The 24,843-nt window shown below is 49.8% G+C and overlaps 1 protein-coding gene and 1 gene segment (V, D, J or C); one reads left to right on the plus strand and one right to left on the minus strand.

The window, feature by feature from the left end:
- Nucleotides 1-441: 441 nt before the first annotated feature.
- On the minus strand, nt 442-13,216 carry LOC106029528 (uncharacterized). Of its 3 annotated transcripts, none has more exons than XM_066989578.1 (4): nt 13,044-13,216; nt 3,348-7,439; nt 2,107-2,331; nt 442-667 (listed from the first exon to the last, which is right to left on the minus strand). In XM_066989578.1, the coding sequence occupies exons 2-3, from the start codon at nt 6,537-6,539 to the stop codon at nt 2,119-2,121; spliced, it is 3,405 nt and encodes a 1,134-aa protein (XP_066845679.1). In that variant the 5' UTR covers nt 6,540-7,439; nt 13,044-13,216; the 3' UTR covers nt 442-667; nt 2,107-2,118. The 3 variants fall into 3 exon arrangements, with proteins under 3 accessions (XP_066845679.1, XP_066845680.1, XP_066845678.1); XM_066989579.1 differs by lacking the exon at nt 13,044-13,216 and adding an exon at nt 10,743-10,761; XM_066989577.1 differs by lacking the exon at nt 13,044-13,216 and adding an exon at nt 8,147-10,004 and having other exon boundaries at nt 3,348-7,737.
- Nucleotides 13,217-23,541: 10,325 nt separating this feature from the next.
- LOC125181846 (immunoglobulin heavy variable 3-21-like) lies at nt 23,542-24,550 on the plus strand. The segment is given in 2 exon segments: nt 23,542-23,974; nt 24,081-24,550. Coding segments are annotated over 2 exon segments (489 nt in total).
- Nucleotides 24,551-24,843: the final 293 nt, after the last annotated feature.

Below are 24,843 nucleotides of genomic sequence, written 5' to 3' on the forward strand. Positions count from 1 at the left end.
ACCGCCGCCATTTTTCCCCCTCCCCGTTCCGATTCCCCGCCGCTCCGCTGCCATGGCAACGGGCGCCATGTTGGTTACTGGCAGCGGGCGCCATGGCAACGCCCGCCATTTTGGTCCTTCCCCGGTCCCGCCCCGCCCCGCTGCCATGGCAACGCCCGCCGCCGCGCGCCGCGATTGGCTCCTCCCCCCTCCCCGCCCGCCGCCATCTTGGAGACGGGCAACGTCGCGCCTGCCGCCATCTTGGCTGAGGGCAACCGCCGCCATCTTGTGAGGGAGCGGCGCCCCCCTGAGGGGGAAGGGGGACAAGATGGCGGCGGCCGCCCCCCCCACCCCCAAAACCGCCCTTTTTCGCCCCAAAAAGAACACTTTTTAACCCCCAAACCCACTTGTTAACCCCAGAAAAGGCTTTTTAAGCCCAAAATTAAAAGCGGGAGGCGGCGATAGAGTCAGGAAACGGCTTTAATAGGGCCCCAAGCCCTCGCTCTATGCTATCGGGTGGGGGGGATTTTGGGGTGGAAAAGGGGGATTTTGGGGTGCGGGGGGGGGGGTTGGGGTGGAAAAGGAAGATTTTGGGGTGCGGGGGGGGGGTGCAGCCCCCTCCCCCCCCCGCACTCCATGTGTTTAATTAGCGTTAATTAGGTCGCGGCGTCCTCGTCCTGGGGGGCTCCTGTGGGAGGTTGGGGGGGGGGGGGGGGGTGAAGACCCCAAAATTTGGGGGGGGTGCCCCCAAAATATCACCCCAAAATCCCCCCCAAATAACATTTGGACACCCCCAAATCCTCCCGAATTCCCCAATTCCCCCCTCAGAAACCCAAATAAACCCCAAAATCCCCCCGGATGCCCCCCCAGACACCCCGAAAACCCCATTTGGGGAACCCCAAATCCCCCCCCCCCCAAAAAAAATACCACCCCAAAATCCCCCAAATCCCCTCAGACACCCCAAAACCCCACCTGGGACACCCGAAATCCCCCAAATTCCCCCAAAACCCCATCTGGGTCACCCCAAATCCCCCAATTCCCCCCCAAAATGCCCCCCCAGACACCCCAAAAACCCTTCTTGGACACCCCTAATCCCCCAAATCCTTCCCCAAACCCCCCAGACACCCCCAAAACCCCATCTGGGGCACCCCAAATCCTCCAAAATCCCCCCAAATCCCATCTGGGACACCCCAAATCCCCCAAATTCCCCCAAAATCCCACCTGGGGCACCCCAAGTCCCCCAAACCCTCCCAGACACCCCAAAATCCAATCTAGGACACCCCAAATCCCCCAATTCCCCCCCAAAATGCCCCCCAGACACCCCAAAAACCCTTCTTGGACACCCCAAATCCCCCCAAAACTCCCCCCAAATCCCCCCAGACACCCCAAAACCCCACCTGGGGCACCCCAAATCCTCCAAAATCCCCCAAAATCCCACCTGGGGCACCCCAAATCCCCCAATTCCCCCCAAAATCCCCCCCTGGACACCCCAAAACCCCATCTGGGACACCCCAAATCCCCCCAAATCCCCCCAGACACCCCAAAAACCCTTCTTGGACACCCCAAATCCCCCCAAAACTCCCCCCAAATCCCCCCAGACACCCCAAAACCCCACCTGGGGCACCCCAAATCCTCCAAAATCCCCCCAAGTCCCACCTGGGGCACCCCAAATCCCCCAAATCCTCCCAGACACCCCAAAATCCAATCTAGGACACCTCAAATCTCCCAAATCCCCCCCAAAATCCCATCTGGGACACCCCAAATCCCGCAATTCCCCCCAAAATCCCCCCAGACACCCCAAAAACCCTTCTTGGACACCCCAAATCCCCCGAATCCTCCCCCAGATCCCCCCAGACACCCCCAAAACCCCATCTGGGGCACCCCAAATCCTCCAAAATCCCCCCAAATCCCACCTGGGGCACCCCAAATCCCCCAAATTCCCCCCAAATCCCATCTGGGGCACCCCAAATCCCCCAAATTCCCCCCCAAAATCCCATCTGGGGCACCCCAAATCCCCCAAATTCCCCCCAAATCCCATCTGGGGCACCCCAAATCCCCCCCCCCAACCCCCTCAAGACCCCAAATTCCCCCCAAATCCCCCCAAATCTTTGGGGTGCGGGGCCTTACCTGCCGGCGCCCCTACTCCTCCCCCTTCCCCTGCTTTTGGGGGGGCCCCTCGGGGTCCTCCGGGACCCCCCCGGGCTCTTGGGGGCCCTCAGGGGTCCCCGGGGGGGTCTCGGGGGGTCCCCGGGGGGTTTCGGGGGGTCCCCGGGGGAGTTTCGGGCCCCAAAAGCAGACGGGAAAAGGGGGGGTCCCGCTGGGGGGACCCCCCCGGTTCCATCGCTGGGGGGGCTGTGGGGGAAAAGGCGGGGGTCAGCACCCCAAATTTTTGGGGGTGGGGACCCCAAATAGGGCCCTAAAAGGGTTTGGGGAGGGGGCACAAAAATTTGTAGTGGGGGAGCCCGAAAATGATTGAAAAAGGGGGGAAAACCCCAAAAGTTATTGGGGGTGGGGGGGGGGTTGAAGGGGGAAGATCCCAAAAATTTCGGTGGGGAGACCCCAAGAACTTAAATTGGGGGACCCCAAAAAAATTAAATTGGGGAGAATTCCCTAAAAAAAAAAATTAAATAGGGAGAATCCCGCCCAAAAAACTTAAATTGGGGGAAATTGCCCCAAAACTTTACATTTGGAGGCCCCAAAAATATTTAAATGGGGAGGATTCCCCTAAAAAAAACTAAATGGGGGGAAATACCCCAAAAATCTTACGTTGGGAGACCCCAAAAATCCTAAATGGGGAGGAAACGCCCCAAAAACCCTCAAATGGGGGGAAATTGCCCCAAAAAATCTTACATTTGGAGACCCCAAAAACCTTAAATAGGGGAAATCCCCCTAAAAAAACTTAAATGGGGGGAAATTGCCCCAAAAATCTTAAACAGGGAGACCCCCAGAAACTTTAAATGGGAGGAAATCCCCCAAAAATTTATGTTGGGAGACCCCACAAAAATCCTAAATGGGGAGGAAACCCCCAAAAAAAACTCAAATGGGGGGAAATCGCCCCAAAAAACTACATTTGGAGACCCCAAAAACCTAAAACGGGGAGGATCCCCCTAAAAAAAACTTAAATGGGGGGAAATACCCCAAAAATCTTACGTTGGGAGACCCCAAAAATCCTAAATGGGGAGGAAACCCCCAAAAAACCTCAAATGGGGGGAAATCGCCCCAAAAAACGATATTTGGAGACCCCAAAAAACCTAAGACGGGGGAAATCCACCCCAAAATGTTAAATAGGGCAAATAATCCCCCCAAATTTTGGGGGGAGACCCCCAAAAAAGGTGATTTCGGGGGCCCAAAAAACCCTTTCCCCTTACCCGCTTCCTGGCGGCCTCGCAGCCTCCGTCCTCGCGGCCTTCCTCCCGGCCTCCTCCTCCTCCTCCTCCGGCCTCCAATTTGGGGTCCCCCCCGCTTCGGGGTCCCCCCCTTACTTCCTCCTCCTCCTCCTCCTCCTCCTCCTCCTCCTCCTCTTCCTCCTCATGCCGGAGGCCGCCGGCCTCCGAATCCGAATCATCCTCCGAGCCTCCGCCCTCGTCCTCCGAGCCTTCATCCTCCTCCTCCTCCTCCTCCTCCTCCTCCTCCTCCTCTTCGTCATTTTTGCCCCCCCCCCCCAAAATTCGGGCCTCCCTCCCCCCACTTTGGGCCTCCCCCCCCCCATTTCGGGCCTCCCCCCCTCCTCCCTTCAGCCTCCCCTCGCCCTTCGGCCTCCGCCCTCCGCCCCAGAGGCCGCCGGCCTCCTCCAGCCTCTCCCGGCAGAGGGGGCAAGAATTTGGGGGGGGCCCCCCCCGGTGGGCCCCCCCTAAAATCGGCCTCCCGCAGCCTTCGCACCGCCGCCGGCCTCCGTGGTGGAGGCCCCGGCGGGGCGGAGGCCGGGGCCGAGCCAAAGCCCGGCGGCAAACGGGGCACTGGCGGCGGGGGGAGGCCGGGGGGAGGCCCGGGGGGAGGCCCGGGGGGAGGCCGGCCTCCGGGTTCTCCGGGGGGCCGCCACCGCCGGGCCCGGGGCGGCGGGTGAGGAGGAGGAGGTGGGCGGAGGCCGGGTGGGGGGTGGAGGTCATCGGGTGGGGGGTGGAGGACGTCGGTTGGGGGTTGGAGGTCATCAGGTGGGGGTTGGAGGTCATCGGTTGGGTAGTAGAGGCCGGTTGGGTGGTGGAGGACGTCGGTTGGGGGGTGGAGGTCATCAGGTGGGTGGTGGAGGTCATCGGTTGGGGGTTGGAGGTCATCAGATGGGGGTTGGAGGTCATCAGTTGGATGGTAGAGGCCGGTTGGGTGGTGGAGGACGTCGGTTGGGGGTTGGAGGTCATGAGATGGGGGGTGGAGGTCATCGGTTGGGGGTTGGAGGTCATCAGATGGGGGTTGGAGGACGTCAGTTGGGGGTTGGAGGTCATCGGTTGGGGGTTGGAGGTCATCAGATGGGGGTTGGAGGTCATCAGTTGGATGGTAGAGGCCGGTTGGGTGGTGGAGGACGTCGGTTGGGGGTTGGAGGTCATGAGATGGGGGGTGGAGGTCATCAGTTGGGGGTTGGAGGACGTCAGTTGGATGGTAGAGTCCGGTTGGGGTTTGGAGATCGTCAGTTGGGGGTTGGAGGTCATCAATTGATGGTTGGAGGACATCAGTTGGGGGTTGGAGGTCATCAGTTGGGTGGTAGAGGCCGGTTGGGTGTTGGAGGACATCAGCTGGGTGGTGGAGGACATCGGTTGGACGTTGGTGGAGGTCAGGTGGGTGGTGGAGGCCATCAGATGGGCGTTGGAGGTCATCGGTTGGGGGTTGGAGGTCATCGGTTGGGTGGCGGAGGCCGGTTGGGGGGTGGAGGTCGTCGGTTGGGGGGTGGAGGACATCGGCTGGGCGTTGGTGGAGGCAGGTTGGGTGGTGGAGGCCATCAGCTGGGGGTTGGAGGACGTCAGTTGGGTGTCGAAGGGCATCAGTCGGGTGGTGGAGGACATCAGCTGGGCATTGGAGGACATCGGTTGGGCGTTGGGGGTCATCAGTTGGGTGGTGGAGGTCATTGGTTGGGTGATGGAGGCCAGTTGGGGGTTGGAGGACGTCGGTTGGGTGGTGGAGGTCATCGGTTGCGCGTTGGAGGTCGGTTGGGTGGTGGAGGACACCATTTGGGCATTGGAGGGCATCATTTGGGCGTTGGGGGTCATCAGTTGGGTGGTGGAGGTCATCGGTTGGGCGTTGGCCAATGGTTGGGTGCTGGTAGAGAGCATTTGGGTGTTGTTGGCCAACGGTTGGGCGTTGTTGGCCATCAGTTGGGCGTTGTTGGCCATCGGTTGGCCACTGTTGGTCATCAGTGGGCAACTGTTGGTCATCAGTTGGCCATCGTTGGTCATCAGTTGGCCACTGTTGGTCATCGCTTGGGTGTTGGAGGACATCGGTTGGGCGTTGGCCATCAGTTGGCCACTGTTGGCCATCGATTGGACGTTGTTGGCCATCAGTTGGGCGTTGTTGGCCATCGGTTGGCCACTGTTGGCCATCGTTGGGCCACTGCTGGTCATCGTTTGGCCACTGTTGGCCATCGTTGGGCCAGTACTAGCCATCAGTTGAGCGTTGGAGGACATCGGTTGGGCGTTGGCCATCCGTTGACCACAGTTGTCCATCGTTGGGCCACTGTTGGCCATCGGTTGACCACTGCTGGCCATGTTTGGGCCGCTGTTGGCCATCGGTTGGCCACTGTTGGTCATCACTTGGGTGTTGGAGGACATCGGTTGGGCGTTGGCCATCGATTGGACCTTGTTGGCCATTGTTGGGCCACTGTTGGCCATCGGTTGACCGCTGTTGGCCATCGTTGGGCCACTGTTGGCCATCGGTTGACCGCTGTTGGCCATCGGTTGGGCGTTGGCCATCAATTGGACCTTGTTGGCCATCGTTGGGCCACTGTTGGCCATCGGTTGACCGCTGTTGGCCATCGTTGGGCCACTGTTGGTCATCATTGGGCCACTGTTGGCCATCGGTTGACCGCTGTTGGCCATCGTTGGGCCACTGTTGGTCATCATTGGGCCACTGTTGGCCATCGGTTGACCACTGTTGGCCATCGGTTGACTGCTGTTGGCCATTGGTTGGGCGTTGGCCATCGATTGAACCTTGTTGGCCATCGTTGGGCCACTGTTGGCCATCGGTTGACCGCTGTTGGCCATGGTTGGGCCACTGTTGGTCATCATTGGGCCACTGTTGGCCATCGGTTGACCGCTGTTGGCCATTGTCGGGCCACTGTTGGCCATCGTTGGGCCACTGTTGGCCATCGTTGGGCCACTGTTGGCCATCGGTTGACCACTATTGATCATCGATTGGGCGTTGGCCATCAATTGGACCTTGTTGGCCATTGTCGGGCCACTGTTGGCCATCGTTGGGCCACTGTTGGCCATTGGTTGACTGCTGTTGGTCATCGTTGGGCCACTGTTGGCCATCGTTGGGCCACTGTTGGCCATCGGTTGACCACTATTGATCATCGATTGGGCGCTGTTGGCCATCGATTGGGTGCTGTTGGCCACCGCTTGGGCGCTGTTGGCCATCAGTTGGGCGCCGCCGGCCACCACGTGCCCACCGTTGGCCACCAGCTGCCCGCCGTTGGCCACCGCCGCCCCTCTCCCACCCTCCGCCGCCTCGCACCCTCCGCGCCACGTGCCGGCGCCGCCCTCCGGCGCCGCGTCGGGAGGCCGAGGGCCGGCGCCGGCTGCCCGCGACCCGTCGGTGGCCACCTGGGGGTTTTTCTCGCGGTGCCGATGCAGGTGGACCTTGAGGTTGCCGCGGGTGGTGAAGCGGTTGCCGCAGACGCCGCAGCCGTAGGGCCGCTCGCCGGTGTGCGACCGCAGGTGGATCTGGCGCGCGCTCTCGCTGCCGAAACCCTTCCCGCACACCCCGCACCCGTGCTGGGGGACCCCCGAATCCCCCCCCGTAAAATTCGGGGGGCGCCCGGGGACGGGGGGCGCCTCCCCCGGCCCCGTCGGGGCGTCGGGCGCCCGCCCGCCGGCAGCCGGCGCGAGGCGGTAGGGGGCGGCGAAGCAAAGGGCGGCGGCGCGTTGGGTTTTGGGGGGGAAAAAGGGGAAAAAGGCTTTGGCCGAGGGGGCGGCGGGGGGTTTTTTGCGGGGGGGGGTGGCTTTTGGGGGGTCCCGGCGCCCCCAAAAGGAGGAGGTGGCGGCAAATCTCCTCGGTCAGCTGCATCTGGCGGAGCTGGCGCTGCCGCAGCACCCGCAGCTCCTCCAGCAGGAGGGGGATGTCGAGGGTTTGGGGCGGAAAAAGGGGGTTCGGGGGCGCGGGGGGGCGGGGAGGGGGCGGCGGCGGCGGCGGGGGCGGGCAGCGGCGGCGGCGGGGGTCCGGTTCCGGGGGCATCGCCGCGGGGGGTCCCGAGGAGGAGGAGGAGGAGGAGGTGGAGGAAGGCTCCTTGGCGGCGGGGCGGCGCGGGGCCGGGGAGGCTGCGGGGGGGGGAAAGAACCAAATTAGTGGTGTTTTACCCCAAAATAGACGCCCCCCACCCCCGGCACGGCACAAGCGCGGCCCGAGGGGGATTTCCCGACCCCGGAGACGCGAAATCGCTGAGCTTGCGCCCCAAAATGCTGAGGGCGTGCCAAAATTGCTGAGATTTTGCCCCAAATCGGCGATGTTTTGCCCCAAATCGGCGATATTTAACCCAAAATCGCTACTTCACACCTAAAATTGCTGATATTGTGACCAAAATTGCTGATGTTTTTCCCCAAAATTTCTGATTCACACCTAAAATTGCTGATATTGTGCCAAAATTATGATATTGTGCCCAAAATTGCTGATATTGTGCCAAAATTGCTGAGATTTTGCCCCAAATCGGCGATATTTTGCCCCAAATCGTTGATGTTTTGCCCAAAATCGCTAATTCACACCTAAAATTGCTGATATTGTGACCAAAATTGCTGATATTTTCCCCAAAATTGCTGATTCACACCTAAAATTGCTGATATTGTGCCAAAATTATGATATTGTGCCCAAAATTGCTGATATTGTGCCAAAATTGCTGAGATTTTCCCCAAATCGGCGATATTTTGCCCCAAATCGTTGATGTTTTGCCCAAAATCGCTAATTCACACCTAAAATTGCTGATATTGTGACCAAAATTGCTGATGTTTTCCCCAAAATTGCTGATTCACACCTAAAATTGCTGATATTGTGACAAAAATTGCTGATATTTTTCCCAAAATTGCTTATTCACACTTAAAATTGCTGATATTGTGCCCAAAATTGCTGAAATTGTGCTCATAATTACTGATATAGTGCCAAAAATTGCTGGTATTGTGCCCCAAATCGCTGATATTGTGCCCAAAATTGCTGAGATTGTGCCCCAAAATGCTGATGTTGGGTCAAAATTGCTGATATTTTGCCCAAAATCATTGATGTTTTGGCCAAAATCGCTAATTCACACCTAAAATTGCTGATATTGTGCCCAAAATTGTTGGTGTTGTGCCTAAAATCGCTGATATTGTGCCCAAAATTGCTGATTCACACTTAAAATTGCTGATATTGTGCCCAAAATTGCTGAGATTGTGCCCCAAAATGCTGAGGTTGTGCCAAAATTGCTGATATTTTGCCCCAAATCGACGATATTTTGCCCCAAATCGTCGATATTTTGCCCCAAATTGGCGATATTTTGCCCAAAATCGCTACTTCACACCTAAAATTGCTGATATTGTGCCCAAAATTGCTGAGATTGTGCCCAAAATTGCTGGTATTGTGCCCAAAATTGCTGATATTGTGCCCCAAAATGCTGATATTGTGCCAAAATTGCTGATATTTTGCCCAAAATCTTTGATATTTTTCCCAAAATCACTTATTCACACCTAAAATTGCTGATATAGTGCCCAAAATTGCTGAGATTGTGCCCAAAACCCTTGATATTTTTCCCAAAATTGCTGATTCACACCTAAAATTGCTGATATTGTGACAAAAAATGCTGAAATTGTGCTCAAAATTGCTGATATTGTGCCAAAAATTGCTGGTATTGTGCCCAAAATCACTGATATCGTGCCCAAAATTGCTGATTCACACTTAAAATTGCTGAAATTGTGCCCAAAATTGCTGATATTGTGCCCAAAATCACTGATATCGTGCCCAAAATTGCTGATTCACACTTAAAATTGCTGAAATTGTGCCCAAAATTGCTGATATTGTGCCCAAAATTGCTGATTCACACTTAAAATTGCTGATATTGTGCCCAAAATTGCTGAGATTGTGCCAAAAATTGCTGATATTTTCCCCAAAATTGCTGATTCACACCTAAAATTGCCGATATTGTGCCCAAAATTGCTGATATTGTGCCCAAATTCTCTGATATTGCACTCCAAAGTGCTGAAATTGTGCCAAAATTGCTGATATTGTGCCCAAAATTGCTGAGATTGTGCCCCAAAATGCTGATGTTGTGCCAAAATTGCTGATATTTTGCCCAAAATCGTTGATATTTTGCCCAAAATCGCTTATTCACACCTAAAATTGCTGATATTGTGACAAAAAAATTGCTGATATTTTTCCCCAAATTGCTGATTCACACTTAAAATTGCTGATATTGTGCCCAAAATCGCTGATATTGTGCCCAAAATTGCTGATTCACACCTAAAATTGCTGATATTGCACCCAAAACTGATGAAATTCCTCCCAAAATTGCTGATCCAGGCCTAAATTTGCTGATATCGCCCCCAAAATTGCGGATTCACACCCAAAATTGCTGAAATTGCACCCAAAATTCCTGCAATTGGACCCAAAATTCCAGAAATTGCACCCAAAACTGCTGATATCGCGCCCAAAATCGCCGATATCGCGCCCAAAATCGCAGGTTTTGCACCCAAAATTCTCCCCCCTAACCCTAAATTATCTTCAAGGATTTCCTACCCCCAAAATCGCCAAAATTACCCCCAAAATCACCCCCATAAACAATCCCCCCCCGAATCCCCCAAATCCCCGTTATTCACCCCAAAATCCTCTCCCCCTCCCCATAAAGATCTCCCCCGAGAGGCCCCAAAATCCTCATTATTCACCCCAAAATCAACTCACATTCCAAATAGTTCCCCCCCCCAAACCCCTAAATCCCCGGTTTTCACCCCAAAATCTCCTCCCCATAAACAATTTCCTAACAGCAAAACCCCCGAAATCCACGTTATTCACCCCAAAATCAACTCCCCTTCCCCATAAATGATTTCCCCCCTAAAAGCCCCCAAAATCAGCGTTATTCACCCCAAAACATTTCCCCCTTCCAAATAAACCATTCCCCTCCTGCAGAACCCCCAAAATCCACATTTTTCCCCTCAAAATCGATCCCCCCCACCCCAGAGGCCCCCAAATCCCCTTTATTCACCCCAAAATCAATTCCCCGTCCCCGTCAACAGTTTATCACTCTGCAAAACCCCCCAAATCCACATTTTTCACCTCAAAATCGATTCCCTTTCAAAATAAATGATTTTTCCCTTCCCCAGCAGCCCCAAAATCCTCCTTATTCACCCCAAAATTGACTCCCCTTCCCCATAAACAATTTTCCCACCCCAGAGGCCCCAAAATCCCCCTTATCCACCCCAAAATCGATTCCCCCTCCCCGTAGCCAATTTCCCCCCCTCAAAGCCCCCAAAATCCCCGTTATTCACCCCAAAATGAATCCCCCCTCCCACTAAACAACCCCCCCCGTGCAAAACTTCCCCAAAATCCCCATTTTTCACCCCAAAACCCAGCCCCGAGCGGGGGCAGGCCCCTCGTCCGTCACCCACCTCCCGGCTCGGCCATGGCACCCCCCCCCCCCCGAAAAGTGACGTCATGATGACGTCACTGACCGGGGGGGGGGGTCCTGAGGGGGGTTTGGGGGAATTTTAGGGGGATTTGGGGCGGATTTTTGGGGCGGATTTTAGGGGATTTGGGCAGGTTCGGGGGGGGGGGGGGCTTAAGGGGTTTTGGGGGGGGGTCCTGGGGAGTTTTTGGGGCAATTTTTAGGGGTTTTGGGGAGTTTTGGGGGGTTTTAGGGGGATTTGGGGGAGTTTTGGGGGCTTTTATGGGAGATCCTGACAGGATTTTGTTATTTTGGGGAGTTTTGGATGGTTTTAAGAGTTTTTTTGGGGGGGTTCTCTGTGGATTTGGGGGAGTTTTGGGGTCTTTTGGGGGAGATCCTGACAGGATTTTGTTATTTTGGGGAGTTTTGGATGGTTTAAAGAGTTTTTTTGGGGGGTTCTGTGTGGATTTGGGGGAGTTTTGGGGTCTTTTGGGGTGGACCCTGACAGGATTTTGTTATTTTGGGGAGTTTTGGATGGTTTTAAGAGTTTTTTTTGGGGGGTTCTGTGTGGATTTGGGGGAGTTTTGGGGTCTTTTGGGGGAGATCCTGACAGGATTTTGTTATTTTGGGGGGTCTTAAGTCTTTTTTAGGGGGTTCTCTGTGGATTTGGGGGAGTTTTGGGGTCTTTTGAGGTGGATCCTGACAGGATTTTGTTATTTTGGGGAGTTTTGGATGGTTTAAAGAGTTTTTTTGGGGGGTTCTGTGTGGATTTGGGGGAGTTTTGGGGTCTTTTGGGGTGGACCCTGACAGGATTTTGTTATTTTGGGGAGTTTTGGATGGTTTTAAGAGTTTTTTTTGGGGGGTTCTGTGTGGATTTGGGGGAGTTTTGGGGTCTTTTGGGGGAGATCCTGACAGGATTTTGTTATTTTGGGGAGTTTTGGATGGTTTTAAGAGTTTTTTTGGGGGGTTCTCTGTGGATTTGGGGGAGTTTTGGGGTCTTTTATGGGAGATCCTGACAGGATTTTGTTATTTTGGGGAGTTTTGGATGGTTTTAAGAGTTTTTTTGGGGGGTTCTCTGTGGATTTGGGGGAGTTTTGGGGTCTTTTGGGGGAGATCCTGACAGGATTTTGTTATTTTGGGGAGTTTTGGATGGTTTTAAGAGGTTTTTTGGAGGGTTCTGTGTGGATTTGGGGGAGTTTTGGGGTCTTTTATGGGAGATCCTGACAGGATTTTGTTATTTTGGGGAGTTTTGGATGGTTTTAAGAGTTTTTTTGGGGGGGTTCTGTGTGGATTTGGGGGAGTTTTGGGGTCTTTTATGGGAGATCCTGACAGGATTTTGTTATTTTGGGGAGTTTTGGATGGTTTTAAGAGTTTTTTTGGGGGGGTTCTCTGTGGATTTGGGGGAGTTTTGGGGTCTTTTGGGGGAGATCCTGACAGGATTTTGTTATTTTGGGGAGTTTTGGATGGTTTAAAGAGTTTTTTTGGGGGGTTCTGTGTGGATTTGGGGGAGTTTTGGGGTCTTTTGGGGTGGACCCTGACAGGATTTTGTTATTTTGGGGAGTTTTGGATGGTTTTAAGAGTTTTTTTTGGGGGGTTCTGTGTGGATTTGGGGGAGTTTTGGGGTCTTTTGGGGGAGATCCTGACAGGATTTTGTTATTTTGGGGGGTCTTAAGTCTTTTTTAGGGGGTTCTCTGTGGATTTGGGGGAGTTTTGGGGTCTTTTGAGGTGGATCCTGACAGGATTTTGTTATTTTGGGGAGTTTTGGATGGTTTAAAGAGTTTTTTTGGGGGGTTCTGTGTGGATTTGGGGGAGTTTTGGGGTCTTTTGGGGTGGACCCTGACAGGATTTTGTTATTTTGAGGGAGTTTAGGGGGGTCTTCAGGGGTTTGGGGGGGTTCTGTGTGGATTTGGGGGAGTTTTGGGGGGTTTTGGGGTGGATCCTGACAGGATTTTCTTATTTTGGGAGAGTTTTGGGGTCTTTTAGGGGAGATCCTGACAGGATTTTGTTATTTTTTGAGGGTTTTGGAGGATCCTGAAGATATTTTGAGGTGTTCCTAAGTTTTTTTGAGGGGGGTGGGGGGTCCCGATGCTTTCTGACCTCACCCCACAACTTTTTTGGGGCATTTTTACCAACTTTTCCCCCACCCCCACACCCCCTCACCCGTTCGGGGTCCCCAACCCCATTTCCCGACCCCACAACACGCGGGGGACCCCGAAGGACCCCCCCCAACCCCTCCACCCCCCAAAAACCCCCCAAAATCCTCTCAAAACCCCCCAAAAAACACCGCCCCCCCCCCCCCACCCACCGTGTCGGAGCGGCTGAGGCCGGCGCTGCTTGCGGCGAGGCATCGGGGGGGGGGGCCACAAGGCCGGGGGGGGGCCACCCCGCTGTCCCCAACCCCGGCCCCTCCGGGACACGCCCCCCCCTTTTTTTTTTTCCCTTAAAATTCCTTTATTTGCCCTTTTTCCCTCAGCTTTTGTCCCTTTTAACCCTTTCCTTCCCTTCTCCTCCCCCCCCCCCCCCGCAGTCCCCAATGGACTCGGCCGCCCCCGGGGCGGTTGCTAAGGGAAACGGCGCCGTTGCTATGGGAACGGCGCCGTCGCTAGGGGAGGACGGCGTTGTTGCTAGGGGGCGGTGCGCTGTTGCTAGGGGGCGGTGCGGCGTTGCTAGGGGCGGTGCGCTGTTGCTAGGGGCGGTGCGCCGTTGCCAGGGGGCGTCGCGTCGTTGCTAGGGGGAGGGACGCGGTTGCTAGGGGTGGGACGCGGTTGCTAGGGGAAACGGCACGCCTCCAGGCCGCGCCCCCTGCGAGTGCGGCGGGGCCAATCAGAGCGCGTTGCTAGGTAGATTAAGGGCTTCGGGATGCCCCCCCTATGCAAACGCTACGGTGGCTCAGAGTGGACAAAAGACCTCGGAGTGCGTTCGCTGCGGGTTGGGCTTGTGTTGCTTCCCAGTATGGCCCAGTATGACCCAGTATGGCCCAGTAAAGCTTCTGCGGCTGCTAATAGGGTAATGTTACCTCCCAGTATAGCCCAGTATGGCCCCAGTAAGCCTCCTGCCGCTGGTTATGGGGTATGGATGCCTCCCAGTATAGCCCAGTATGGCCCAGTATATCCCAGTATGCCCCAGTATGGCCCAGTAAAGCTTCTGCGGCTGGTTATAGGGTAATGTTGCCTCCCAGTATAGCCCAGTATGGCCCCAGTAAGCCTCCTGCCGCTGGTTATGGGGTATGGCTGCCTCCCAGTATAGCCCAGTATGGCCCAGTATATCCCAGTATGGCCCAGTAAAGCTTCTGCGGCTGGTTATAAGGTAATGTTGCCTCCCAGTATAGCCCAGTATGGCCCCAGTAAGCCTCCTGCCGCTGGTTATGGAGTATGGATGCCTCCCAGTATAGCCCAGTATGGCCCAGTATATCCCACTATGCCCCAGCAAGGCTCGTGCAGCTGGTTATGGGGTACAGATGCCTCCCAGTATGGCCCAGTATAGCCCAGCGTGGCCCAGTAAGCCTCCTGCAGCAGTGTAGGGGGTGTTTGCGGTCTCCCAGTATGTCCCCGTATATCCCAGTATGGCCCAGAATATCCCAGTGTGGCCCAGTATATCCCAGTTTGGCCCAGTAAGCCTCCTGCAGTGGGTTATGGGGTACAGATGCTTCCCAGTATGGCCCAGTAAGCCTCCAGCAGCAGAGTAGGGGGTGTTTGGGGTCTCCCAGTATGGCCCAGTATGGCCCAGTATGGCCCAGTATGGCCCAGTACATCCCAGTGTGGCCCAGTAAGCCTCCTGCAGCTGGTTATGGGGTACAGATGCCTCCCAGTATGGCCCAGTACGGCCCAGTAAGCCTCCTGCAGCAGTGTAGGGGGTGTTTGGTGTCCCCCAGTATATCCCAGTACGTCCCAGTATGCCCCAGTAAGCCCACAGCAGCAGGGTATGGGGTGTTTGGGTTCTCTCAGTATGTCCCAGTACGTCCCAGTATGAACCAGTAAGCCTCCTGCAGCAGTGTAGGGGGTGTTTGGTGTCCCCCAGTATGTCCCAGTATGCCCCAGTAAGCCTCCAGCAGCAGGGTATGGGGTGTTTGGGGTCTCCCAGTATGTCCCAGTACGTCCCAGTATGCCCCAGTAAGCCTCTAGCAGCAGGGTATGGGGTGTTTGTGGTCTCCCAGTATGTCCCAGTACGTCCCAGTATGAACCAGTCCACCCCACAACTCCCCTGGGCTTCACTTGCCAGTGGCGCGAAAAAAGAGCCCGAAATGGTCAAATTCCTATTTTTAACCTTATTTTTTTCCCCCTATTTTTAACCTTTATTGTTGTTTACGAGTTTCTCCTCCCCCCCTCGGGGGCCGTGTTTTGGGCTAAAACGGGGTGTTTTTGGTCAAAAGCAGCTGCCCCAGGCAAATGAGGCCTTTTGGGGAAAAAAACAGGCGGTTTGGGTTAAAAACAGCGCTGAAAATCCCGGCTTTGTTTTTCTCCGAATTTTATGTTTTGGTTATTTTCAATGAAATTTTAGATATTTTACCGAATTTGGTAAAATGTTGGGTAGCTAATATAACAGAAATATAAAATAATCGAATAGAATTAATAATATAATTATTAACAGAATTAATAATATAATTATTAATAGAATCATTATTAATAATAATTAATAAATATATAAATAATAATTAATAAATATATAAAAGAATAATTTATAAATGTAAATACAATTTTATTTAAAAATATAAATAAAAAGTAATAAAAATATAATAATAAAGAAGAGCTTTTTCTGTGAAATAAGAGCAAAAACATTTATTTATTAAAATATTAAAAATAATTTTAATAAAAAGTATTTGTAAAATGTAACAAGAAGATGAAATTATTATGAAATTATAAAAAATTATGAAATTATAAAAAATATTTAAAGGTATTTCTGATAATATAATCAAAATTGTTACAAATATAATGTTTTATCCTCCGCTAGGATGATAAAAAAATAATAATTATAATGAAATTAATAATAAAATAATTCGAGCAAAATCAAGAAAACGGCAGCTTTTGGGGTAAAAATTTCTAAGAATTGGTGCATTTCTAATAAAATGAGCAATAAAAAAATGAGCATTTCTAATAAAATGAGCAATAAATAATATATAATAACATAATTAATTCTATTATTTTTAATCAAATTCATTATTTTAATGAATTATATTATTATTTATATTTTATTATTTGATATTATTATTTAAAATAGAATAAATTATAAACATTATATCATAGTATATAATAAATAATTTATAAAATATATATGATAGATACATATTAAATGTATAATGCTAAAAATAAAAATTAATGTAAATATAAATATATTCATATTAATAAATATAAAGATTTATTTATACTAAAAATCATAATAAATAGCACCTACTTCTAATAATAGTGGTCATGTATTTCTAATAAAATAATGATAATATTAATCAAAATCAAGATAATAGCAAAAAGTTCGTGTTTCTTTAAAAAAACAATAAAGAAAAAATGTAGATAATTAAATAAGAAAAAAAATAATAATACAATTAAAAAATCCGTGTTTCCAATAAAATTTTATTTTTTTATTCAAATTTTCAATTTGAATTTCAATTTTCAATTTTCAATTTTCAATTTTCAATTCAATTTTATTTTTTTATTCAAAAATATTTTTCATAAAATAGGAATTCAATAAAATAAGAATTCTAAGACATCCCTTATTTCCGCTGAAATTATTAATGAGGAAATACATTAATAAAATTAATAAATTTTATTAATAAATTAAAAATTAAAAAATAAAAAATAAAAAATAATAAAATAAAATAATAATACTACTAATAATAAATTAATAAATTAAAAACTATGATAGCACCAATTTCTGCTAAAATACGGATTAAATTTTTCTAATATTTCTAATAATAATAAATCTAATAAAATAGAAATGATATTTCTAATATTGTCATTCTATTTCTAATATTTCATTAACAATAATAATTAATAATTAATAATAACAATGGGATTCTTTCTAATATAATAAAGGCAATGATTTCTTAAAAATAATAAATTAATAAGCGATATTTCTAATAGTTTTAAAGTAGCGAGTATTTCTTGAAATTAATAACAAAAGAGGTGTTTCTAATAATAATATTAAAACGTGTATTTCTTAAAAGCAATATAAAAACACGTATTTCTAATAATGACAATTTTTAAATAGTCATTTCTTCAGTAATAATAATAATTTCTAATAATAATTTTAAGGTAGCAAGTATTTCATACGGAATAACAATAAAATACATAAATAAAAATAAATATTTTGTAAGACATCGGCAATTCTGAGATAAAATAATAAAAATAAATTTGAATAAAATAATACAATTAAATTCGAATAAAACAATAAAAATAAACCCAAATAAAAAAAATTAAATTGATTTTAATTGATTAAAAAATCAAATAAAAAATAATAATTAAAAAAATAATAATTAAAAAAATAATTAATAATAAATAAAAAATAATAAATAAAAAATAATAAAAATATAATAAAAAATAAATAAAAAATAATAAATAATAAATAATAAATAATAATAAAAAATAATTAAAAAATAATAATAAAAAATAATAATTGAAATAAAATAATAAAAATACCGCTTTTTAAGCAAAATTAGCCAAACCCAGAAGAATCTGGGCCCCGAGGTGAGTTTTTGAGCTCGTCGCCTCCTTCTGAGGCCCGCCCGCGCCGCGGCCCCATTTTTCTGTCATTTCACCCCAATTTGGGGTTTCCCCACCGCGCAGGTGCCCGGCCCGAAAATAGCAAGAATCGAAGCCGAAAGACCCAAAAATGCCTTTTTTTTTTTGCACATTTCTTACTTTTGTGCCAGCTGGGTGCTTAGAAATAAATCCATTCCCCCCCCGAAAGTTGCGATTTTCGTTAAATTTCTATTTTTTTTTTTTCCCAGGCACCTGCTAATTACGTTTTTCCCAACTTGCCCCGGAATTTGGGGTAATTACTCGATATTCGGTAAATTCGGAGCTTATCATTTCCGATACTTTCCTGCCCACCTAAATTCCAGGATTTTGGTTAAAAATAGGATTTAATTAAATCCTTTTTAATTTTAATTAAATCCTTTTTAATTTTAATTAAATCCTTTTTAATTAAATTAGTTGTAATTAAAAGTAGTTGTAATTAATCATAATTAAATGGAAATCTAAATGCTGATGTAATTAAATAAAATTAAATATATTTATCAGTATTTTTATCATAAGACATATTTGTAATAAAATATATTTTTAATCAAATATATTTATACTCGAATATATTCTTAATTAAGCTCCTTAATAGGCAAAGCTATTATAAATTTGATTAATAAGTAGATTTGTAATTATTTTATAATTATATATTAATTTATTATATATTTATAGTCATAAATATATATTATATTTATAATTTATTATATATTATATATAATTAATTATATAATAATTAATAATATAATAATCAATTAAGTATAAAATTATTAATTAATTATAAAATAATAATTAATAATAATAATTATATATAATTATATATTATATACTATAATAATACTATACAATATATATAGTATATATTGAATATCTATAATTTATAAAAATATAATCATTTAAAAATATTTAAAAGCTAACAATTTATTAATTATAAAAGCTAATTTATTTAAATATGTCATAATTCAATATATAGATTATTTATGTTTCATTTATATATTTATAACTTAATGTACCTCTAATTAAAATCATTTATACTTAAGCGCTCCTATATTTCAATTAATTTATCATTATTGCAGATTTAATTAACTATAATTAAGTGTTTTTATAGTTTAACACATATATAAATTAACGTTTTTAATTGTTGATAATTCCATGTATTGCTAATTAAGTGTAGGTATAATCAAACCCTTTTAATTAAACACATCGATTAATTTTTATAATTACACATCATTAATTATATATTTAATTATATATTTAGTTATATATTTATATATAATATCTTATATATTATATATATTTAATTATATATATTAATCATGTTCAACTATATTTATATTTGATTGTGATTTTTAATTATGTTTTTAATTAACCGTGTTTAAAATTAAATCCTTCTGGCTGCCAAGTCAACCCTGACACGCACCTGCTGTGCCGGAGGCGGGGCGGGGGGGGGGGGGGGGGCTCATTTGCATATGCAAACGAGGATGCCCCGCACTGCACGCAAACGAGGGGGGCGGGGCTTGAGTGTATGCAAATGAGGGGAGCTTTGAAGGGTTATGGTGGACCCACGGCGGGCCCATAGAGTCCTCCAGCCCCATAGCGGTGCCCATAGGGTCCTCCTGCCCCATAGCGATGACCATGGGGTCCTCCAGCCCCATAGCGGTGGCCATAGGGTCCCCCAGCCCCATAGCGGTGTCCGTGGTGTCCACCAACCCCATAGTGATCCTCCATGGAGGCCTTCAGCCCCATAGCAGCGCTCATGGTGTCCACCAACCCCATAGAAGTCCTCCAAGGAGTCCTCCAGCCCCATAGCAGTGACCACGGGGTCCCCCAGCCCCATAGCGGTGCCCGTAAGGTCCTCCAGCCCCATAGCGGAGATACGGGAGGAGGAGGGACGTCCTCAAAGTCCCAGGGGAACCAACGACGGTCGGTGCGGCCTGCTGTAGGCCTCTGCCTTCACCTCACCCCGTCCAATACCCGTGACCTTCGAGTCCCTTCTCGGGCAGGCCAGGGGCTCCCTGACCTGGGAGCCCAAATTCCCTTCACTGAGCCCAAATTCCCTTCGTTAAACCCAAACTCCCTTCATTAAACCCAAATTCCCTTCACTGAAACCTAAATTCCCTTCACTGAGCCCAAATTCTCTTCACTGAGCCCAAATTCCCCTAATTAAACCCAAATCCCCTTCACTGAGCCCAAATCCCCTTCACTGAGCCCAAATTCCCTTCTCCAACCCCAAATCCCCTTCTATGACCCCAAATTCCCTTTACTGAGCCCAAATTCCCTTCTCTGATCCCAAATTCCCTTCTCTGATCCCAAATTCCCTTCACTGAGCCCAAATTCTCTTCACTGAGCCCAAATTCCCCTAATTAAACCCAAATTCCCTTCACTGAACCCAAATTCCCTTCGCTGATCCCAAATTCCCTTCTCTGAGCCCAAATTCCCTTCACTGACCCCAAATTCCCTTCTCCAACCCCAAATTCCCTTCTCTGACCCCAAATTCCCTTCTCTGACCCCAAATTCCCTCCACTGATCCCAAATTCCCTTCACTGGGCCCAAATTCTCTTCACTGGGCCCAAATTCTCTTCACTGAGCCCAAATTCCCTTCACTGAACCCAAATCCCCTTCACTGAGCCGAAATTCTCTTCACTGACCCCAAATTCCCCTAATTAACCCCAAATTTCCTTCATTGAACCCAAATTCCCTTCACTGAGCCCAAATTCCCTTCACTGACCCCAAATTCCCTCCACTGATCCCAAATTCCCTTCACTGAGCCTAAATTCCCTTCTCCAACCTCAAATCCCCTTCTATGACCCCAAATTCCCTTCTGACCCCAAATCCCCTTCTATGACCCCAAATTCCCTTCTGACCCCAAATCCCCTTCTATGACCCCAAATTCCCTCCACTGACCCCAAATTCCCTTCTCTGACCCCAAATTCCCTCCACTGACCCCAAATTCCCTCCACTGATCCCAAATTCCCTCCACTGGGCCCAAATTCCCTTCGCTGAGCCCAAATCCCCTTTATTAAACCCAAATTCCCTACATTGAACCCAAATTCCCTTCACTAATACCCATGAATTTTGGCCCGTATGTTGAATTTTCAGGCAAATACGCAGACGTTTTTGCTTTGAACACGATTTTACCAAAACACATGAACATTTTGGCCCTTTACGGTTCTTTCCTGCAGCGACCACCGCAGAATGGGTTGAATCTGCCCAGATTCGGCTCCGGCTGGGCCTTTTTATGTTCACCCAGCGATGGCCGGGCGGTGACTCTGCTCCTCCAGGTCCCCCCAGGGCTGCAGGCGGCCGCGACGTTGGACGAGTCCGGAGGGGGCCTCGTGAAGCCCGGGGGGTCCCTGACCCTGGTCTGCAAGGGCTCCGGCTTCACCTTCAGCAGCTACAACATGTTTTGGGTGCGACAGGCGCCCGGGAAGGCGCTCGAGTGGGTTGCTACTATTAACAACGATGGTAGTAGCACATACTACGCGTCGGCGGTGAAGGGACGCTTCACCATCTCCAAGAACGACGGGCAGAGCACGGCCACCCTCGTGATGAACAGCCTCAAGGCCGAAGACACCGCCACCTACTACTGCGCGAGACCTGCTGGTAGTGGTGCTTGGAGTTATGCTTATGCGACTGATGGTGCTGCTGGTGCTGCTGGCATTGTTCGTGGCCCAGGGAAAGGCCCCGACACAACTCACCCCGGCCACCAGCGGGTTCTCCACCCGCAGCTCTTCTCAGCCCCATCACTACCGACAGCACCATCGCCGCCACCAACATCACCGTGATCATCATCATGAACAGCAACACCACCAACACCATCACCATAAAGAGCACCGCCAGCAACATCTCCAACGCTTTCAACACCACAACCAGCACCATCAAGAGCCCAACCACCATCATAGCCTCCCGCGCAGTAGTAGGTGGCGGTGTCTTCGGCCTTGAGGCTGTTCATCTGCAGGGTGGCCGTGCTCTGCCCGTTGTTCCTGGAGATGGTGAAGCGTCCCTTCACCGCCGACGCGTAGCCTGTCCAACTACCACCGCTGTCAATACCCGCGACGTATTCGAGCCCCTTCCCGGGCGCCTGTCGCACCCAATACATGTGGTAGCTGCTGAAGGTGAAGCCGGAGCCCTTGCAGACCAGGGTCAGGGACCCCCCGGGCTTCACGAGGCCCCCTCTGCACTCAGAGAACCCGAGCACCTTGCTTGGTGCCACCCAGCACCTCCACATCTCCCTTCCCAGCCAACTCCTGCTGCCGTGTGCCCATCCGGCACCACATCTCATCTCCTCAGAGCTCACTGCAGTCCCTGGATAGTCCCAAACATCTCCGGCTTCCCCTTCAGCAGCTACACCATGATGTGGGTGCGACAGGCACCATGGAAGGGGCTCAAGTACGTCGCGAGTATTAGCGACAGTGGTAGTAGCACATTCTACGCGCCGGCGGTGCAGGGACGCTTCACCATCTCCAGGAACAACGGGCAGAGCACGGCCACCCTGCAGATGACCAGCCTCAAGGCCGAAGACACCGCCACCTACTACTGCGTGAGAAGTTATGATGGTTATGCTGGTCCTGGTCCTGCTGAGAATGCTGGTGCTACTGGTGCTGGTGCTGCTGGTGCTGCTGGTGACGTTCGTTGTGGTGCTGGTCGTGATGATGGTGTTGGTGATGTGAATACTGTCAGCCATCAAAACCACCAGCACTATCACCACACCAACTACTGCTAGAACTTTTCGCGCAGTAGTAGGTGGCGGTGTCTTCGGCCTTGAGGCTGTTCATCTGCAGGGTGGCCGTGCTCTGCCCGTCGTTCCTGGAGATGGTGAAGCGTCCCTTCACCGCCGGCGCGTAGGCTGTGTAACTACCACTGTAGCTAATACTCGCGACGTACTCGAGCCCCTTCCCAGGCTCCTGTGGCATCCATCCCATGGTGTAGCTGCTGAAGTCATTGCCGGAGCCCTTGCAGACCAGGGTCAGGGATCCCCCAGGCTGATCCCCCACTCTCTGTCCTTACCCACAGGGCTGCGGGCAGTGCAGAGATTGGCCTCGTGAAGCCCGGGGGGTTCCTGACCCTGGTCTGCAAGGGCTCCGGCTTCACCTTCAGCAGCTACCCCATGTATTGGGTGCGACAGGCACCCGGGAAGGGGCTCGAGTGGGTCGCACAAATTGGCAGCACTGGTAGTGGCACAGACTACGCGTCGGCGGTGAAGGGACGCTTCACCATCTCCAGGAACAACGGGCAGAGCACGCTCACCCTGCAGATGAACAGCCTCAAGGCCGAAGACACCGCCACCTACTACTGCGCGAAATATGCTCGTAGTGGTGCTTGTGGTTATGCTGGTGAGATTGATGGTGGTGCTGGTGCTGCTACTGCTGGTGCTGGTGCTGCTGGTGCTGATGCTGCTGGTGCTGTTGGCTGTGGTGCTGGTCATGATGATGGTGCTGGTGATGTGGATACTGTCAGCCATCAACACTACGAGCTCTATCGCCACTCCAACCACTGCTATAACCTTTTGCGCAGTAGTAGGTGAATTTGAATGAAATTGGGGTGTTGATTATTATTCTTGCCATTTACACACCTACCACATAGAATTTTTTTCCTCTTTTTTTCCATTTATTCCAGAATACGAGAGTATTTTGAACACTTTGGGGCCAGGTGAGTCCAGAATGTGGGAATGTCATCCCACTTCTGGGCTACAAAACCCCCAATTTGAGAATTTTTTGCCAAGACCTTCAGCGCTGCCCACCCAAGCATAGCCAGGCAGATGTTTGTGCGGGGGCTATTTCTGGGCAGAAAATGAGTTATTTTGGTACTGCCTGAAACCTCAGCAGCTGGAGCAGCCCCGAAACACGGCCGCTTTCTGTTTCCTGTGTCCATTTTAGAGAGACTGCAATTAAATTACTCAGCATGCATATTAAGTAATCCATCCCATTAAATAATTCCGTGTCATAAGTGATCAGGGGTCACGATGAAATAACTCAAAGCACCCCATGAATTAGTGCATGGTAGAGAATTAAATGAAATGACAAAGAAACACAACGAATGCTTGTCAAAGATCAAAATAAAATAATTCCACACGTCTTATTAATTAGGGCATGGTAGGAAATGCAACAAACCTCAAGTTTATTGAGTGGTTTCTACTCAGCAAAGAAACACGATGAGTCCTGGTCAAGGATCGCCCTGAAATAATTCAGTGCGTGCAATTAATGAGTGCGTGGCAGGGAATGCAATGACATAACGAGGAAACACGATGAGTGCTCCTGAAATGGAACAAGGAAAAAATCTAACGAGCCCAATTAATGAGCCCATCGTAGAGAATGTAATGAAGTAACTCAGTGCAATGAAATAACTGAGGGCAATGAAATACCCCAAGGAGGGAACGCGATGAATGCCCCTCCGGGCACCTTCAAATGCGCCCGTCCCCAGCGTCCCCACAGCACCCGGCGCCCCCTTCCCCTACCCACCATGAGTCCTCACGCCTTCGCCCTCCTCCTCCTCCTCCTGGCCACCGTCCCAGGTAGGGCCCGGTCCCGCGGAGGCTGCCGGCGGCCCCGGCTCCCCACGGCCGTGCGGGGGCCCGTGCAGTGCGGCTGAGCCCACCGCTCTCTGTCCTTCCTCCCCAGGGCTGCGGGCGGCCGCGACGTTGGACGAGTCCGGAGGGGGCCTCGTGAAGCCCGGGGGGTCCCTGACCCTGGTCTGCAAGGGCTCCGGCTTCACCTTCAGCAGCTTCGGCATGGGATGGATGCGACAGGCACCCGGGAAGGGGCTCGAATACGTTGCGAGTATTCACAACGGTGGTAGCTACACAGACTACGCATCGGCGGTGAAGGGACGCTTCACCATCTCCAGGAACAACGGGCAGAGCACGGCCACCCTGCAGATGAACAGCCTCAAGGCCGAAGACACCGCCACCTACTACTGCGCGAAAAGTTCTAGCAGTAGTTGGTGTGGTGATAGTGCTGGTGGTGTTGATGGCTGACAGTATTCACATCACCAACACCATCATCACGACCAGCACCACAACGAACGTCACCAGCAGCACCAGCAGCACCAGCACCAGTAGCACCAGCATTCTCAGCAGGACCAGGACCAGCATAACCATCAGCACTTTTCGCGCAGTAGTAGGTGGCAGTGTCTTCGGCCTTGAGGTTGTTCATCTGCAGGGTGGCCGTGCTCTGCCCGTTGTTCCTGGAGATGGTGAAGCGTCCCTTCACCGCCGACGCGTACCATGTGCTACTACCAGCACTGTTAATAGTAGCGACCCACTCGAGCCCCTTTCCGGGCGCCTGTCGGATCTATCCCATGCTGAAGCTGCTGAAGGTGTATCCGGAGCCCTTGCAGACCAGGGTCAGGGACCCCCCGGGCTTCACGAGGCTCCCTCCGGAC

This window comes from Anser cygnoides, unplaced genomic scaffold (genome assembly GCF_040182565.1).
Source record: "Anser cygnoides isolate HZ-2024a breed goose unplaced genomic scaffold, Taihu_goose_T2T_genome scaffold_52_1, whole genome shotgun sequence".
NCBI lineage: Eukaryota > Metazoa > Chordata > Aves > Anseriformes > Anatidae > Anser > Anser cygnoides.

What these genes read in the sequence shown, in the direction of transcription:
- LOC106029528 (XM_066989578.1), bottom strand. Translation starts at nt 6,539, where the DNA reads ATGGCCAACAGCGCCCAAGCGGTGGCCAACAGCACCCAATCGATGGCC. An exon ending in GCGAGGCCGCCAGGAAGCGG is followed by an intron (nt 2,332 to 3,347) that starts GTAAGGGGAAAG and finishes TTTCCCCCACAG; the next exon opens with CCCCCCCAGCGATGGAACCG.